General features: G+C 40.5%; 1 protein-coding gene across 4 annotated transcripts in view; it reads left to right on the top strand.

Annotated features, from left to right (window-relative positions):
- Positions 1–5,972, top strand: part of FHIP2A (FHF complex subunit HOOK interacting protein 2A) — a 33,367-nt gene extending 27,395 nt beyond the window's left edge. For all 4 annotated transcript variants that reach the window (XM_064269272.1, XM_064269273.1, XM_064269270.1 and 1 more), the window contains 3 exons: positions 2,055–2,195; positions 2,512–2,615; positions 2,700–5,972. In XM_064269272.1, coding sequence (XP_064125342.1) covers positions 2,055–2,195; positions 2,512–2,615; positions 2,700–2,805 — 351 coding nt within the window. In that variant the 3' untranslated portion in view covers positions 2,806–5,972. The remainder of the gene's footprint in view (positions 1–2,054; positions 2,196–2,511; positions 2,616–2,699) is intronic.
- Positions 5,973–20,037: the final 14,065 nt, after the last annotated feature.

The raw sequence follows: 20,037 nt of genomic DNA, 5'->3' as shown, positions 1-20,037 counted from the left end.
TGTAGTGATTTTAAAAAGATAGTAAAATGCTAAATCGATAGCAGAATGTAAAGAATACCAGGAAAATGGTCAGGAGACCCAAGTTCTTGTCCCCACCCTGGTACTGAAGAATTTGAACTTGGGCAAGTCATTTGGCCACTTATCTGTCTCATTTTCTTATTGTTAGAGTGAACTTGGTATTATTTGTTCTAACCTTCTACCTAGATTTGCTTGTAAGAATTAAATGAAGTAAGCACTTTAAAATATTTTAAAAGATACAAATTATTGTTTAAGCACAGGTATTAGACATTTCAGAGAACATCTCATTGAGAGTGGATTGATACAGTGGCTGCAACAATGGGCTCAAACATAACAATGATTATAAGGATGGCGCAGGACCAGGCAGGGTTTCATTCTGTTGTACACAAAGTCGCTATGAGTCGGAACCGACTCAACAGCATAACAACAACTAACAGAGAACATCAAGCTGTTGGGATTTTTAAAGATTTTATTTAAATTTTACCTTGACCATCCTCATATTTGACCTTGAGTAGAAGGATTGAGACTGAGTTTGCTGGTGACATCAATATGCTTTTAAGTCAAAGTTTGCTTCAAAATTCAGACTTTATATTCAGTGTAAGCTCAGTCAAAAAAATGGGCCAGACATGTCAGAGAAATATTTCCTTGAATATGTGAATACTATATCAAGTACAAAATAAAGGGATCCAAAATAATAGATATGAACACATACTATTAGCAGCCCCCCAAAAGGCCAGCTTGTTTTAAAGTTACTACCAATATGAAATAGAGACCATTTCAGAGAATAGTGAAACAGTTTCTACCTTGCTGAAATTTCTTTTCATTTTCACAACATCGAGAAATAATCCAAGTCAGTCTTAAATTTCTTTAAAAAAAAAAAAAAAGTCATAGACGTATGTTAAAATAACACTGAAGTCCAGAGTAATGCCATGTAGAGAGAGAATGCAAAGTTTAAGTGATAATATATCCTTGTTTAAAGCCAAATTTTGTTGACTTATTTGCCTAAGCACCTTTGAGTGGCAGAATTTAGTGACCTAAAAATCTGAACTACCTGAAATCAAGAAAAACCCAAAACCAAACCCATTGCTGTCAAGTCAATTCCAACTCATATCAACCTTATAGGACAGAGCAGAACTGCCCTTATTGGGTTTCCAAGGAGAGGCTGCCATATTCGAACTGCCAACCTTTTGGTTAGCAGCTGAGCTCTTGACCACTGCACCACCTGAAATGAAGAGTCCTGGGCAATTCTGTATTTAAGTCGTATTTTAAATTATTTTGTCCACCTTCTTTATCAAATGCATTCTTATTTTTGTAATGTTTCTTTTGTATCTAAAATACAATATAATGTGGATTCAGTATTTGTTACTGAGCTGAGTCTTAGAGAAAGCTGTTCCATTGCAGATATTTTCCAGAAAGAGAATATGCTCTTCAAACTCTCCTCTGCTAGGAATATATTTCTCATCTCATTTATCCTAAGGCTTGATTTTGAATGAGTGACTCAGGGATAGTTTCTCTTCTTTTGAAAAATCTGTGTTCATGAATCGATAAGAAAGATTTAGAGCATAGACTTGCATTTTTGATGACCTCTTGAACTGTTGCATTAATTAAAGCAACCTACAGAAAAAAAGATGCTGATTGTATAAGCTGTGTGCTTGTTTTCTCTGTTTATATGCATAACCCGTTAACCCATTGCCACTGAGTGGATTCCGACTCATAGCGACTCTAGGACAGAGTAGAACTGCCCCGTAGAGTTTCCAGGGGGCGCCTGGTGGATTCCAACTGCTGACGTTTTAGGTTAGCAGCTGCAGCTCTTAGCTGCTACGCCACCAGGGTCTTAGGACTATGATACTTTGGCTAGGATGGTTAGAGCTAACTGAGTTGTGGATCCTTTCATTGTAGAAAAGCGTGTAGAGGTAGGAATACAGTGGTAGATTCTCCTTCCCTTGAAAGACAAGTTGAAATGGTAAATTAAATGCACAGATATATACATTATAAATAACATCAAACGTCTTTTTTTCTTTTTAACCCCTCCATAGCCGTATGACGTAAATTTACAAGTAACCTCGGTGTTATCTAGACTTTCTCTCTTCCCTCATCCACACATACACGAGTACCTTTTGGATCCTTACGTGAACCTCGCTTCTGGCTGTAGATCTCTGTTCTCTGTAATCGTCAGGGTGAGTTGTTAGTTCTGTTATATTCTCTAGGCTTGATGAACCTGTACAGCTGACATTTTAAACGCATTGTATGTAGATAGTGTCATGTGATGAAAACTATCATACCTGTTGTTCAAAAGTTATTATTATGCCTTGTGGGCTAGTTTCTAGAATGTGAAAAAGAAAGGAAAATTTGTTCTTTTGTATAAAGGAATAGATGTGAGCCCATGGTGACAGCTGACATTGTTTATTTAGTATTAGAGAATGAAGTTTCTTTATCCCGAAAATTCCTATGTTTGATTTCAGAAACTGAATTCCTTTTGTCTCTGTGACACAGGTTGTTGGAGACCTTATGGTTCGAATCCAGCGTATTCAAGACTTTACTCCCAAACTTCTGTTGGTCAGAAAGCGATTACTTGGTCTGGAACCTGAAGGTCCTATGTAAGTCAGTCTTTAAAATTTCACCAAAACGGAATGATCTGCTGGTATCTTGAACTGACGTACGGTCTGCCTTTTCTTTGCCAGTGTTGACCACATCACATTGCTGGAGGGCGTGATCGTGTTAGAAGAGTTTTGCAAGGAGCTGGCGGCAATTGCATTTGTAAAGTACCATGCCTCCTCCGCACCATAGGTAGCGTCTTTCAAGTAACCAGAGGGACAGAACTATTGTGCCCATTTCGTCAAAAAAGACTCCGTTCCATCCAGGCAAGAGAAGATAAAAAGCCTTTTTAAATGAAGCATTGCTGTAAACTGGACAGAACCATTAAGAACCTACTGAATGGACATTCTCGGTAAAATGTTCTACAGTGTTTTCATTGGCTTTGTCATAATGGTTCATTATATAAAATTGCACGTCCTTGAATCTAGGATACAATCAAAGGAACTTCAGGAAATAAGCATTTCTAATGACTGTGTGAAAAGCTGCAAAATTTCTGATGTCATGACTTTGATATTTCTGTTATTTTAATATCCTGTTAGGTAGCAAGGCATTTTGACATTCTCTGGGACTCAAATGCTTACATTCTTTGGATTAATGAGTAGCAAAAAAAAAAAATCGCTAATTTTATAACTTTTTAAGGTCAGAATTCTTATTAAACAAAATATGAAAAAAAATTGTAAATTAGAAAAAGGTACAACTTAGGAACCTTCAAATGAAATGAGTTGATTTATAGGAGTTGATAACCCAGGACAAAAATGTGTAGAGCACCATTAACTTACTTCAGCTTTTCTAAGAATAACAATTTAATATGGTAAAGAAGTTCTAGATTCATATATGTATTTTTAAAAAAACGTTCTTTTACTCTTTTGTGCATATAGCCATGTTAGTGATTATTTTCATGTGTGGGTCCCAGCTTATTTAAACTGTGTCATTTTTGCAACAACGTTGAATTTATGCTCGTCATCAATAGTGTTTGCTAAAATAGTATTTTTTTTTTTTAAGCTAATTAACATGTATTGGGTTGAGAACCTTTTTTTCCCTCTCTCTGTCTGAAAATTGCTTTATAATTTGATTTTCTTAGTGAAACCCATGGTAATGTCTAGGCAGGGAACTGACTGATAACGGGCTGCAGTCGAAATGCCAATGGCCTTCTGATGTTTACATTTTTTTTTTTTTTTTAATTTTGTTCAGTCGTTTGTTTTAAATGATTCTAAAAGTGAAAAACACAAGTCTTTTAAATGTCCGGTTGACATGTTAAAGGATTTTGGTAAATTGGGTATGTATGTGAATGGATATATATGTAGGAATGTGGGGTAGTTTAACAAAGCTGTGCTGTGCACAGCATGCTTGAACTTGATTCACAAAATGGTGGTTGCTAGATCGTTGTTTATTCTTTATTTAAGTGATGCTTATCACTCAAATGTTGCTTTTAAGCTTTTTTTTTTTTTTTAAGTTGAAATATTAAGCAGCAGCACTTTCCCCCTTATCTTTCCATTTACTGGTAACTGGGGGAGCAGAATATCAAACTTTCCATCTTGGAAGGAACTGTCACTGCCCCTTCTGAGAACTTGCTCTCTGTAGCGTGTTTGCATACATACATCATGTGGCATGTGCATAGGAGCATGGCTTATACCTGTCTGCTAATTTTGAAATATTTGTTTTTCTGATTTATTTTATAGTTTTTGCTTTTTATTAAGAACAAAATATCAAAAGATTAGGAATATTCTCAGCTCTAGAATGCTTACCACTATTTAAACAACAAAAAGACTAAATTTTTATTTTAACGCAAATCTTTGTTAGCACACTATAAGAAACTTATTAAGCAAGACAATGAAAAACAAAAGTGGGAGATGGTTACTTTGTGCATGATTTTCTTTAGATGATTTTAATGGTGGGAAAGCATTATTCGGTTTGCTGTGTTTATTGATCGGTTCATACAAGGAACACGGCAGCATCTCCGTTTTCAGGTGTGCTTGTCTCCTCTGATATGATGTATCTACAATAACGCATTAAGAGATGTTAGATATTTCTTAATGTTTTCACATAGTGCTCACTAGGTGTGATAGCAATGATGTGACCTCTCAAGCCAAAAATACATTTTATCCTTGATTTCACAGTGGAACCTTGTAGCTAATCCATAAACCAAGCCCAGAAAAGCTTTAACCCTTGTATTTTTTGAGTGTATGCTGCTTCTGAAAACATAATTGTCCTAAGTTATTGTAATGATTTTGCTCTTTAATTAGCTAAAGTTTTTTTTTTTTTTTTTTAAATTTCTCTTATAAAAAGAGTTTCTTATGGCTTTTTTTTTTTTTTCTTTTCCTCTTTAGTTCAGACCTAGAACCAGTACAGGTTCTCACAGTGAATTGGATTTGTTAGTGAAATGTTAGACTACATCACTAGTCTTTTTCTCACTATCTCTGGGAAGCTGAATATTTCCATCACTCAGTGCTTGTAAAGCCGTGTTGGGTGGAAAGTACCACCTCAACAAGTGATCAGTATAACAAGTTCCAGAGGGAGCTCAGCTTTTCTTCACATTTGTATAAATAGGGATGCATTTTTTTTTTTTTTTTTTGGTCTTTTAACAGTCTTTGAGCCACATTCTCTACTTGATAGAACTCAGATTTGTCCTTAGCCAATTATCATTGTAGTACTCACGTCATAACTGTGTAATATTCTCACAATGTACCTGTCTGTGCAATATGGAAGCTATGAGTGGATTCATAGCTTTTTTTTGTACATTATTGTGTATGTATATATATGTACATATATATATATAAAAAAGGACCAAAATCCTTAGCTTGCTTACACTGTTGCTAGTGTAAAGATTGTTACACTTAATTTTACAGGGCACAAATTATAGAATTACTTCATAAATTCATGGCAACATATTTCCATAAATTATTGCATTACTTTATAGCTATCATTTGATTATGACATTCATAGGTAATGAAGTTACAGTGAAGTACCAAAACCACAAATTATATGGTAATTATATTTTGGGTCGTAGAATAAATCAAACTGCATGTCACTTTGACACTCAGTGTTCAAACATGATAGATAATCATATTTCTGGGCCCTGTAAAATAGTGTTACTGTAATACTCTGTTTTGCCTCCTGCCTTGTTTACATTAAACAGAGGATATTTGGTAGATTTTTCTATTGAACATTGTGTAGGTTACTGACAGTGTTACCAAGGTCTGGCATTCTTGGGCCATCATGAAGAAACTTCAGATGGTGATTGAGTACCTACTCTCACTTCTTCAAAGGAGGTTGTGATATAAGTTCAATTTTTTGTGCTAACAATGCATGCAGGACTAAGAGGGATAATCTAAGAATAAATAATGTTAATTTAAACTAAATGTCTTCTCATATTTTTGTAGAATTCAAATTGGAACTATCCACTGATAAGTCTAAAACAAGAGTTGTCATTTCTTTCCTTACCCCTTACAAAGGTGCATGGTATAGTATAGCCAAGAGTCGCTATAGCATTGGTTCTAGGGAGAGAAGAAGGAATATATCAAAATATTTGTGGAGGGGGAATGTGTAGATTGAAAAATTCCCCTGGGTGAGACTCATAAATATTCCCCATACCATTCCTTGGAGCCCTGATGGCACAGCGGTTAAGAGCTACAGCTGCTAACCAAAAGGTTAGCAGTTCGAATCCACCAGCCGCTCCTTCGAACCCCGTGGAGCAGTTCTACTCTGTCCTATTGGGAATTGACGCAACAGCCCCTAACAACAACTCCCCTTAATAATCACTGCCCCCGAGGGAGGAGTGTTTAGGCAGGTGTTATAAAAACAAGTCATTCTTAGCATTATTTCTTAAAATTTGTCTAAACATGTAGGAAAGCTTTTCTTTCTTACTGACATTTAAAACAATTAGGTTTTAGGCTTATTCTTAGTACCTTATTTGGAAACTAAAAGAAACATGTAATGGATGGCACAACCAGAAAGAGAAAAGTCTAGTTATTAATCCCACCGACCCAAAGATTCTTATCAGCCAGTGTTATTCAGAATAGCTTTAGAAGAAAATAAAATGGACAGTAGGTTGGCAGGATGCTGAGAGGTAAGGCTTAGGCCCTGAAGAGCTGACATTATCCACCTTGTCCGGAATCAAAAGAATACTGCATTTTAAGAATGCATAATTGGATCACTAGCCAAAAAACCTGTTTGAAACTGCTCTTAAGAGTTTTGCCGTGTTTCATCTGTGAAACTAGTAATCCCAGTACCTAGAGCTGTGAGAACACAGGGCAAGGAAGAAGTGTCGAAGATCATCTAAAAGGGGAGAAGTCTCAAAAATCAAGTCTTGGGCGAATTATGTTCTTACTCTTGAGTGTTGATACGCCAGATAGTCTGAGAAGTCATAACCGTGCTTACATCTTAGCAAGAAATGGAAAACTGTTCTGTGTCCCGTTGTATGGACAATGCTTAACTACGGGTTCTCATCCCAGAACTTCCATCCATTTCTGAAACTTAAGCCTGAGGTCAGGCTGGAAAGCAGGTAGACAGGCCAGTACTCAAACCTGGCCAGGGAGCAAGATAAAGAGACCCGACTTCTGTTTCCCTTCATAGCCTCAATCTTCTTGAGATAAAACCCCCAGTGCCATCGAGTCGATTCCGACTGAGATAGCATCAAGGAATTACCTGATCTTTCAAGAGTGAGTATGAGGAGTTAAAGAAAATTCAGAGTGCTTTGTAATTTTATGTTATGACCTAACCTTTCCCTCTAGCTTCTTAGACTAGTCAGTATATTAAGGAACCAACAGAGAATCTCTTTTTTAAAAAAGTGTTTAAGGTAATAATTCTCTTGACCGAGTGACCGAATCCATACAGGAAAACGACCCACTAGCAGACTGCCAGAAATTTAAATGCTACCGTGGGTCTCTGCTGCTATCTTAGGAGGTGGAAATGAAGGGAAAAGGAAGACACTGTTCCGTCTTTGTAGCTGTTCACTTCGTTGTGGTGCCCATGTTGTTATGCGCATTCATTGGCATGGTGATCATTCATTCTTTTTTAAAAATTTATTTGATTTTCTGTTATAGAGAATAGACAGCAGAACATTCACCAATTCAATTTCTACACGTACGTACAATTCAGTGACATTAATTATTGATTACATTCTTCACGTTGTGCAACATTCTGTTAATTCTTAACAAAATGTTTAATTCCAATGATATGCACAAGGTCTCAGGGATAATACTCAGTTTAGAGGCCAAGATTGCATCCCAGTCTAGACCACTCTTTTTCAAAACCTATTTTTAGGTTGAGGACAACAACCAGAATTGTAATCTTGAAGAGCTAGATGTGGTTGGAAAAAAAATGGAGCAAGGGACACACCCAGCCTGTGAGACTAGGGAAGACAAAGAAAAAGCAGCTCCAAGCCTGTTACTGCCTCAGGCCTGTAATTTATGAGTAAGGAATCATAAAATCAATTTTGCTGTAATGCAAAAAAATGAGATGACACACAAATTCACTATGTCTCGATAAAGTTATATTTCACAGCCCTGGAGATGAGATTCATTTATGTAATAACAAGAGAAATGTATTCCTCATTCCACTCCCAAGTAGACTAGCTTGTAGGGTTTTAATTGATTACTCTTCCCTAGAGAACCATGTACTGTAGATTTCTAGAGGGAAACAAATTGGCCAGTCTTTAAACATTAGTCTTCCATGTTTATAGTTTTCTACTTAAATCTCTTTGTCCAATTGCTCTTATCAACAATGTAGCATGTCACAGAACATTTTATGGTTCTGTAATCTTTGTTGCCTGGTTCAATTATTTGCGTGTCCTGTGATCCTTATTTCTATTCTGTTTTAGAAATGATTAGAAAATAGATAAATCATCTTTTCCTTAAGCCGCATTGGTATGGAAGTTGAGAAGAAAATGTCTAGTTTTAGAATATAAATATCACCCAATAGTCCATGTAACTCCTTAACAATAAACAGGTTTCATCTGATAAAGACCTGCATTTTCCATAAAAGTCTCCAATCTGATGCAGATTTAAGTAAGTCTTTCCCTGAAAATACTATTGGCAAGAGTACCGGTGACCCAGTGAATTCATTAGAATTTGGGCTCAAAACGACATCCGAAAAATAATTACAGCTGTAAATGCAAATGTATGGAGCAATTTCTGGGTTATCTGTCTTTGGAATTTGATGTTGAAATAAAAATAATTCTGCTCAGTTTGTAATGATTGAAGTCTTCTCATGCATAGCGTATAATATAATTGATATTCATTGAGTTCTGTGTATTTCAAAGAGGCTGATATATATCTTACAAAATCATGTTTCTCGTTTATTATCATTTTTATTTCAGTAGAAAAAGACTAGGGAAGTGTAATTAATTTGACATTGAGGATTCCAGGCTGAACATTTGACTATCAACATCATTTTAAAGCCATTATTAAAAGTTCTTTGCCCCCATTACACAGCTTGCCATTACTATATTTTCTGAAACAAGACCATTGTGTTTTAGCCCTCCCTCAGTGTTTTTTTTGTTTTTTTTTTTTTTTCAGTGAGCTGGGTAATCACTCACTGAACTTTTACTCCTTAGAACCTTTAACTCCTTCCAATCCAAAAAACCCACTGCAGTCGAGTGGATTCCAACTCCTAGTGACCTTATAGGACAGAGTAGAACTGCCCCATAGAGTTTCCAAGGAGCGCCTGGTGGATTTGAACTGCCCACCTTTTGGTTAACAGCTGTAGCACTTAAACACTATGCCACCAGGGTTTTAGACCATTGGAGATTCTCAGTGTCAGCCTTATTTGGTTAAGAAAGATGTTGGGTAGGTGCAAATGCTGAGTTTTTCTCCTGGTTTTTGACTTATTTTTAGAAAGATTAGCCAGTATCTCAGACCCTGCATTATATTCTTTATCTGCAAACTCTTCAGAAGCCCCCACATCACCATGGAAGCTGATCCTTGCCTCTTAATAATGATTTTTCTTAAAAGGCCTTTTATAGGAGCAGTTAAGCTGCCCTCGGTTCCTGTATTCAAACCACTGACAGCAAGAGGCTACTCCATTTATACAAAAAGCAGGGCCCTGCTCTCCGGATAGAACTTTCCAAAAACAACCCTGCTTGGGGTGGAAAAAACATTCTAGCTAGAGAAATGAAACACTATAATTCAGTGCTGTGTTCGTAAATGTTGAGATCTGAGGTCCAAATTGTATTGTTGCAGGGATGTTGAACAAATATTGACTAAGCTCTGCATGGCCATGGCGAGGGAAGAGAGTTCCAAGAATGTCCCTATCTTTGGTTATTAAGCTCTTGTCATTCAATTCCAAGTCCAACCTTATGTACTCTGCTTTGTGAGGCGGGGCTAGGATTCCACAAACTACATTTCTTCTCTCCTAAAAAAAAAAAAAACTTGTTTCTATTAGGTTTGTTGTTGTCACCGTTTGTCAATAGGGGGCGCTAGAGGGAGCATGGCAAGCAGGAGGAGGGAAGGAACTTCATTCTTGGAATCTGCTTACCGTTCCTGTCATATCATCCCAGCAATGGATTTGCCACAGTTGGTTTCAGCCTCTGTAACAAGCACTTGAGCCAGCCTCTCAGACCTTCTCGAAGGCAGCAACAGCAGTGTGGCAGTGTCCTCTCTTGGACACCTGAGCCCCAGTTTCACCGGGCCCTTCCTCCAAGCTTTTAGGTCTGTAACCTTGACTTCGGAAACCCTGGTGGCGTAGTGGTTAAGTGCTACAGCTGTTAACCAAGAGGTTGGCAGTTCAAATCCGGCAGGCGCTCCTTGGAATCTCTGTGGGGCAGTTCTGCTCTGTCCTATAGGCTCATTATGAGTCAGAATCAACTCCACGGCAGTGGGTTTTTTTGGGAACATTGACTTCTTCCCTTTCTTCTGTCAGCCCCAGGGGTGGTAGCTGCTTCCTAGGTTATTATTTCTGGGTGACCTCATTGAATGACTCTTTTTGTTCTCTCAGCCCTCCAACACTAGTATAATCAATGCCCAAATTAAATTCCTCTGTTGAAATACCTATTATATAGTTTCCATCTTCCTGATCAGACCCATCTCCATGGCAACAGTTTTCACTATTAACCCCAGCCTAAGGAAGATAGCCTCCACAGAGCTTTTCAAGGATAGGGGTGCTCCCCTTATTAATATGTTTCTTAGTACCTTAGTGAAGGGAGTATTTCTGGACCCCATCAGAAGATGTGGTTGAGTGTTCATCCCCCACATAAATCCACATTCCCATCTCCCTAAGACTCTGGAGTCTCTCTCTACATTACACCAGGGAGTTCCATCATCTCACTCTCAATAAATGTAGGCCACCACAGAGTCCTCATGTCATTAAACCAACCAAGAAAACCAGTGGAGCCACTTCCAGCTGGGCAAGCTAACACATTAAATCCAGACTCTGATAAGTGCAAACAAATCCATAAATTTGGCCTTATCTTCCTTTGACTCCATTCTCACACATGAATCCAAGATTTCTGCCTACATAAACTAGCAAAATGTAATTCTTTTGGAGTATGAGCTAATTCTTCCCAAATCAGACTTTGCTTTTTCCCCCTGGACTGTGCTGGGATCTGATTCTAATTATAGGTCTAGAGGCAAATGCTCCCACCGTATAGACGCTTAACGATTCTCAGCTTCATCTGAGTCTACCCAGATGTGCCAGTTCAGAATACCAGGGTTCTACTCCTTCTCCATGTCCTTTCACATAAGAGTCATAGCAAGTCTGAATTCAACTTATATTGTTATTCTGTAACCCACACAATTAAATCTGGGGTCATTGTTTTCTGTGAGATAGTCCTTTGGCTAAAGAAATTAGATTCTTCTTGGGTTGCCATAGAGCCTCTCTGGTTCTCTGTGTGAGATTTGAACTTAAAGACTCTGAGCTACTAACTTCCCTTTTTTAGGCTGTCCAGTTGGACAAAGCCATTTCAACTCAGTCTTTGTAGCCTTAATTACTACCGTAATTAGGGTGACCAAGAGGCACTCCTAGTTCATGCCTGTTGTCATTTCACTCTCAATTCACTCATAAGTAGTCCATTCCTCATTGACAAGTAGCCCAGCACAGCATTTAAAGAACAAGGACATACATCAATTTCTAAACGCCATCTTTGAGAGTCTTGACCTCACTCCTGGTATCAAGCACTATATCCAGTCATGGTTCAGTCAAGAAATCAGAAACCAGACTAGGTATTTCAATAGAGAGAATTTACTATAGGGAATTGGATGTTGGAGGACTTAGTGGGCAAAAGGGGAACATTAGTGTAACACAGAGATAAAAACTGCAGAAGGAGCACACCATCCCTAAAGCTGGGGGATTTAAAAGGAAGAGGCTGAGATTATCAGACCTAAAAGGTCAGAGGATAGGCTGTGCAGAGCAAGAGCTCAAACCTCTGAAGAGGGGTTTCCATCAGGCCACTGCTGGTACCCCTGAGGACGGCATAGGAGGCTAGTTATAGAAGTGCCAAAAGAACCTGGAGGCTGCAACCACTGCTGCTACTGGGGCAAAATATCATTTATATACCAAAAAACCAAACCCACTGCCGCTGAGTCGATTCCGTCTCACGGCAACCCTACAGGAAAGAGTAGAACTGTCCCATAGGGCTTCCAAGTCTGTAGATCTTTATGGAAGCAGACTGCCACATCTTTCTCCTGTGGAGTGGCTGGTAGATTCAAACTGCTCACCTTTTGGTTAGCAGCTGTAGCTCTCAACCACCGCATATATAAATGCTCACATATATATAAATGCCAGAATACCATTGCTGGGGTATGCTGAAGGAACTATAAGCAAAAAGAAGAAGGAAGTCTGTTCCCCTCTCCTGACTTCCTATCTCCCTCTAGTACCCACTTTTGGCAGGACTTAATAGAATGCGAGTTTGCAGAGTCTCAGGCTCCAGGAACATGAAGCAGGACGTAGAAAAGTGAATTGAAACTGAGAGACAGTATCTGCATAATCAGCATTGTATCCACAAAGTTTTCAGCAGAACATGAGACAGCTTTAGCAGGAGCAAAAGTGGGGTTCACAGCCAGCGAAGAGAAGCAGTTGATACTTAAGCTGGACCTTGGTGGATGGTGGGAGACTGGGAGAATGGAGATGCGTCCCAGGCAGAGAGAACAGGATGAGCCAAGTGCATGCAGTACAAGTTTGTAACCAGCCAGTAAAAAAAAAGGCCAAAAGCAATTGTGGTAGAAAAGAGTGGAGGTAGCTAAGAAAGTGTGGGGACTTGTTTTATGTAACATAGCTTAGTGAGATAAGAAATGGTAAAGACGAAAGGCCAGGAGCCAGGCCTTTTTTTTTTTTTTTTTGCCACAGCCATTTTTTAGTCTGAAGATGCTGAATATACATAGGGTTTTCAATGGCTGGTTTTTTCGGAAGTAGATTGCCAGGCCTTTCTTCCAAGGCACTTCTGGGTGCACCCAACCTGTCAACCTTTCAGTTATCAGCCAAGCACATTAACTATTTGCACCACCTGGGAACTCCAGCTCAGGTTGGAAGAGCTTTATAAATTTCGTAAGTTTTGTCCATTAAACTCCCTGAGTTCTACTCTGACACTCATGAGGTTGCCATAACGAAGGCAACTGGGTTTTTTTTTTTTCCCCCCAACCTGATCATTCTGGTCATTCTTAAGATTGGGCAACAGAGTGGGAAGACCAGTAGAACCTGTTCAGAGATAAACCAAAAACCAAACCCATTGCTGTTGAGTGGATTCCGACTCACCTCTACCCTAGAGGACAGAGTAGAACTGCCACATGGGGTTTCCAAGGAGCACCTGGTGGATTCGAACTGCCAACCTTTTGGTTAGCAGCCATAGTTCTTAACCACTACGCCACCAGGGTTTCCTGTTTAGAGATGAGTGTCTAATTAACAGAATTCCACCATCACCCATATTATAGGGTAGTCATGTGGCCACACTGGAAACCCTGGTGGCATAGTGGTGAAGAGCTACAGCTGCTAAACAAAAGATTGGCCGTTCACATATGTCATGGGCTCCTTGGAAGCTGTATAAGGCAGTTCTACTCTGTCCTACAGGGCCACTAGGAGTCAGAATCCAGCTGATGGCAATGGGTTTGGTTTCTTTGGTGGCCACACAAAAGGCCTTCATTTTACACTTTGTATGGTATTTCCAAATATAACCCAAATCTAAGAGAACTGAAAGGAATTATTCAAAATACAGCTTTGCACCTGTGTCCCACAGCCTGTGTGCACGCACTCCAAATGATTATTTTTACAAGCCCCGTAATTATCTTGTAACTAGAACAATTATACTGTGTTATATCCTCTATGTGAAAAATATCAACTTATTGCTGATAAGCACTTTTGATCAACCACTATTTTTATAACCTTTTGGCATTTCTTCATTTTGAAATGTACTCGAGACTAAAAAAAATGGAAGTGATCTTGGTTTCTAGGGACCACAGAGGCCCTTTTATATAGATTTTCCTTTCTTCTGACAGTACTGGTTTGCCTACATCTGCACAGATGAGAACACAATTGTTGTAAAATAGGGTAACCCACACCGGTTTTGTACACTTCTGTTGGCTCCGTAAAGCACAGCAGTTGTGTATCTTCAGCCATATCTTGAAAGCTTCCCTGTCTCTGAAGCTCGTTTGCATTAAACATGAGGAACTGATAAGTGCTATTGCCACAGAGAATTGCTGGCAGCTCTTCCCCGTGGAGAATGATCTCAGCCTTGTGGGAACGGGGCGGCTGAGGAAAGCTTGGGGCCGGCAGAGACAGTGCCCACTGTGGGAGGATGGGTGTAGATTTCCATGCAGATGCAGAATTTTATGTCTTTATAGAAGCAATTGCTTGTTCCTTCTTGATGTAGTACAGGGATCTGTGAGGGAAAATAAAACCCTTCCTCTATCAGGGAACAGAGAAACAGGAAGAAAGGATGTAGGCAAATTAAGAAAGGAACATTAATCTAGAAGGAAGAAGGATAAAGGATTGAGGGAGGAAGCAGAGGAGACCCAGCCCAGCATCCTTCCACCAGAACCAGTCATTGTGGCTCCCACTTCCCTCTGTGTCTCTGTAGCCTCAGCCTGGCTGTGGACCCTGCCTTCCCTTCCCCTCCCTACCGTCTGCTTCCTCCCACCCTACCTCACCCCCAACGCTTCCAGAACCACCAGATAGGCTCAGCACCATCCCAGGCTCTGAGACACGCCTGTCTCAAGGACATCAGGAGGACCACAAGGAGCTCTGTAGACTTGGCGTGCAGGTCTGTTTTGTCCCTGGTTCTTCTCTGACGTTTGGCACCAGGCCCAGTAATTAGGATTGGACTTTTTTCTGCGATCAAATGTCACCCCCACCCCCTGGTATTGCTGTCCAGGCTCCATCACTGACCAGTTGTGAGACTTCAGGTACTAACTCCACCTCCCTGAGCCTCAGTTCCTCATCTGTAAAATGGGGATGGCAACATCTACCTCAGAGGGTTGTTGTAAGGCCTTAGTGAGGACATAATGTAGCACCACCTGGTACCAAGTAGGCACTGGATGAATAGCAGACCCCTCGACTGCTTCTCGAAATCCCCTCAGGTTCCTGTACCTACTGAGTCATAATTGATGGGAACGGGCCTTAGCAGGAACTACTGGACAAGCTTCCTAGATGGTTCTGATGTACAATATATGTACAGGTGGTGTAGTGGTTAAGCGTTACGGTTGCTAGCCAAAGGGTCGGCAGTTCAAATCCACCAGGTGCTCCTCGGAAACTCTATGGGGCAGTTCTACTCTGTCCTATAGGGTCGCTATGAGTTGGTATTGACTCGATGGCAATGGGTTAGGTAGGTTTAGGTTGAAACTTTCTTCATAGAGACTACCCTCCCCACGTGCTAGCTCCAGGGGTCAGGTCTGCGATCTGGCCCATTGTTCCTGTCCACCCGGCTGAGACTGCCTCCTCAGCTGTACCTTCTCCACCAGCCTCGGACTTCTGCTCTCACACTACGGAAAGAGCAAAACTGAATCTTCCATGAGTTTGTTTTGCTAAATGTTTACATTCTTTCCTTCCCATACCCTATAACGGTGTAACACTTGAAGTGGTTTTTGGTTTTGTTTATTTTTCTGCTGTAATGTTCCAGGAAAAATTCCAGCTCAGGTCAGCATTCTCTGCCGCTTTTATCTGCAACTGTTACTCCTGACAATTAAGAAAAAGCCTGGAAACTTTGGCCCAGGTTTGTAATTCCAAGTCTATTGCTGACATGCCAGGAAGGGCAAATTTGTAACTTAAGGGCACTTTCTCCAGTGGGCAGAACACACTCAGCCAGACATTGGCTAGAAGTGATGCAGACTCTCCTGGCCTTTGGGCATGTTAGTGGGAAACAATCATTAGAAAGGAAGGGTGAACCCAGGGCTGGCGCAACAGTTACCATGTGTTGCCACTGGAGGGTGCTGTCACCCAGCAGTCTCTTTGTCCCCAGACGTCTGCATCTGCAAAGGGCACTGCGGAGGGGTGGAATTCCAGCGGGAGCTTCCAATTCCTTCAGTTGGTAGGGCGTTTGGAAATCGTGACGCTGCTTCTGAAATCCCGAGGCATATTGATACAGTAAGCCTAGATCAATAAATTGCTGGATTTGTAATTTTGCATTCCGTCCATGGATATCAATCCTAACTGCAGATTAGAATCAACTAAAGAGGTATTTTTGTGTCTGGACCCCACAAAAGGCCAAAAGAAACCTCCATCTCTGGAAGATGGAGCCTGGACATTGACGTATTTTTAAAACTTTCCAGTGATTCTAACGTTCACTGTACAAGATTGTAGTTGAGACACTGGTAGCAGGCCTCAAGGTGGAATTTATAGGAGAAAACTTTAATTTTAGATAATTCTGTGTATCATGTTTCTTCCTACCAATGACTATCTGCATTTTTTTTAATTGAAGAGAAATTCACGTAACATTAGCCATTTTAAAGTATACAGTTCAGAGGCATTTAGTGCATTCATGATATGGTGGACGTCTCCTCTCTGTCTCCATGTTCGTCGCCCCAAAAGGAAACCCTGGATCCATTAGCAGGCACTTCCTATAACCCCTCCCCCCAGCCCTGGTAACCACCAACCTGCTTCCTGTCTCTATGGGTTCACCTATTCTGGATATTTCATGTAAGTGGAATCACATAACGGGGTGGCCTTTCGGGCTGGGCTTCTTTCAGCTAGCATAATATTTTTGAGGTTCATCTGTGTTGTAGCATGTGTCCGTGCTTCATCCCTTCTTATGGCTGAATAATGTCCCACGGTATGTTATGCCACATTTTGTTCATCCACTCATCTGTTCATGGGCCTTTGGGTTGTTTCTACCTTTGGGCAATTGTGATTAGTGCTGCTGTGAACATTTGCCTCTTGATATTTGATTCTACGGGTAGAACTCCTTAACCTAGCTCTGGAACGGATCAGGGGTTGAGAACTTCTTCATGAAGATATCTTGTCTCTGGAAGCCCATTTTCAAATAAATAACAACAGCTTTAGAGAGCTAACAAGTTGTTAACACTCATGTGTAAATTAGTTTACCAGATATCAAAATAGTTAGTATCTTGAGAACATTGAGGCCGGAGGAGTTAATATTTTAAAAGAGAGAAGGAAGAAAGTTTACTTTTTTTTTTCTGTATGTAGACTTTTCTTAAAAAGTCAGAAAGTATGAAAAAATAAAACAAAGACACCCACAGTCCTTCTATTACCTTTGACATTTTAATGTATTTCTTCCCAGCATTTTACAAATACACACACACACAGTTCTTTAATTTGTTAGAGATAAATACAGCTTTGTTTTATCCCTTTTACCTTAATACTGGAATATAAACATTTTCTGATGCTTTAAAAAATTATTTAGAAACAGTATGAATGGCTTCCTAGAATCACATCCTATGAGTACACTTCAAATCACACAATAACAGTGGGGCATTAAAACAGTTGTTTCCTTCCTGCCCCTCACTGCGGGCTTTGTTTTCATGCTTTCATTAGAAAATAGTTGCCTTCTGTTGATAGGTTTACATATCCTTTCCGAGAGGCCTGGAGGACACAGGCTGGAATCCCTCTGGACCCAACTAAAAATTCCCAGAAAAGGGACTCATTGGCCAAGCTGGGGTTGGGCGTCCTCACCTCGTCCAACCAAGTGTGGCTGGGGTAAGGAAGTAGGGGTTGGGGTCACACTATATAAACACAGCTGCTGGAGCCCACTTCTGTGATCTTGTGGATGGATGGTGAGGGTCAGATAGCTCCTAGAAAAGAGGAACCTGGATAGGTGGCCCAAGGTGTCCTCTACAACCTGTCCTTCCTCAACTATACCTTTGTTTTCTTCATATGAGACATTAAATTAGTAGCTGTGTGGGAATCAAAGGAATATGGCCTGGTGCCTGTCCTCAGAGAAGTTTAGAATGTAAATGAGTTAATATAGCATGCATTCAACAAGAAGTTAAATAATAGTTATATTTGCTACTTTTTACCGAGCAGGTATTATGTGCCAGAGTCCGTTGTTGTTAGTTGCCGTTGATTATTTCATTTACTCTTTAGAATTGTTCTATTGTTCTTCCTTATCTACAGATAAGGAAGGAAACTGCAGTCTGGTGAGGCCTTTGGTGCAGGAGGCACTGACCCTGAAAGAGTGTGGCTCCCAAATGCCTGTCTGTGCATTCCCTACATAGGAATAAACAGAGGCATTTGCTTACTTTACAGATTTCTGGGCCCCACACAAGACTATTGACTCTCTAGAAAGGGGCTTCCCCCCGCTCCCCAATAACAGCAGAGTGTTGCTCAAATGCCTTATAAAGAGCCGCGTGCATGGTTAACTGCAGGGCTTTGGCTTTACAGAGCAAAGTTGGATTTTTGTTTTTTAACAGTTTTATTGAGATATAATTCACATACCATACAATTTACCATTTAAAATATACAATTCAGTGACTTTCAGTTTATTGACAGAGTTTCACATCCATCCACAAAATTAATTTTAGAACATTTTCATTACTCCAAAAAAGAATCCCCCTCCCCATAGCCATGACCTCCAATCCCGCCCCCCTACCCTCCCAGCCCTAGGCAACCACTAATCTACTTTCTGTTTCTATACAGTTGCCTATCCTGGACATTTCATTTAAGTGGAATCATATGTGATTGCAGAGCGAAGCCTGCAAGTTTGGAGCAAGAGTGGATTTGCTGTAGGCAGCAGAAGAAAGGCTGAGCACTCCACAGGTGTCTTCCTTACCCAACACAAGCTGTCCCTTCTTTAAATACATGTTGAAAACATAATTGAAGAATATTGACTTGAAGGAGCCCAAATGGCCAGTCTGCCCAGGCCCACTGCAGGTCCAGTCCTAGATTAAATGAAACAATCTCTAAGGCTCCTTCAAGCCCTGAAGATCCAATCATAAGCTCCTGTCCAGTGTTTCTTGAGTCTAGCTGGGCAATTGAATCATCTCTGGGGCTTGTTAAAGACACAGATTCCTGGGCTTCTTCCCGGAGATTTCATAAGTCTTCTCTGGGGCCCTGATATCTGTCTTCTAAGGAAGTATACCTAGTGATTCTGGTGTAGGGAGTGCACAGGCAGACAATTGCAGCAGAGACGAGACTAAAGCCACCTTCGTTCCAACATCCCCCTGTCGATCCAGCTTCCCCTCCATGCAGTAGCAACAACAGGGACTTTACCTCCTTACAAGGTCATCACAAGCATCGTATGAAAATTCCATGCTTACAGAGACAAGGGGAAACTTTCAAGTATGAAAACAACCTAAGTCTCTGGAAACAACTACAAATTGCTGACTGGCTGGACATTAGTTATTTGCTTGAGAATGGAATGGGACTTTAAACAATCATTGTGCCTGAATCAAGGTGCCTGAACCTTAGCCTCTCAGCTCCCCTTCCGGGACCTAAAGTTCATCTTTTCCCAGTGGGTGAAAATGCTTCCCTTAGCTGGGTCCTTTTTTTTTCTGTAATGCCTTTGATTTACAGAAGCTTCCCAACAAATAAATATGAGTTGATGGCTAGGTCACAGTCTCTTGGAGAGCTTTCCAAAAGTCTTCAAGGGTAAGGGAAATGAACTGGAAAAATACTTGAAAAATAATCCCGGTTGTTTGTCTACCCCTTTTACGACTGGCTGAGATACTCATTGCATCTTTGGCTCCTCGCTATCACCCTAGGAGGTGGACAGGGCTTTATTATCTACTTTATTAAGAGAGAAGACTCAGCGAACTTTAGAGATTGGCTCAAGATTACCCAGCTGGCTGATGGTAGCCTCCCCTGGGCCTTCTTCCCAGATCTCCAAGCCCCTGGGCTTCCCATGTTGCCTTTCTGCCATAAATATCTTAAGGAAGCCTGCCAGGATGTAAGGAACTTCAGAAATTTTTGTCCCAGCCCTTTAGCCACAGAGGCTGGGTTTATGGTACCACTAATTCACTCTGACAAAGCCTTATTGCCTGCGGAGCCTCAGCAGGAAGAATGGGGAAGAGCTGCACATTTCAAGGATGGCTAGCCGAGCAGCTCTCCCCA

This window comes from Loxodonta africana, chromosome 16, assembly GCF_030014295.1.
Source record: "Loxodonta africana isolate mLoxAfr1 chromosome 16, mLoxAfr1.hap2, whole genome shotgun sequence".
NCBI lineage: Eukaryota > Metazoa > Chordata > Mammalia > Proboscidea > Elephantidae > Loxodonta > Loxodonta africana.
This window is presented reverse-complemented; position numbering and strand designations above follow the sequence as displayed.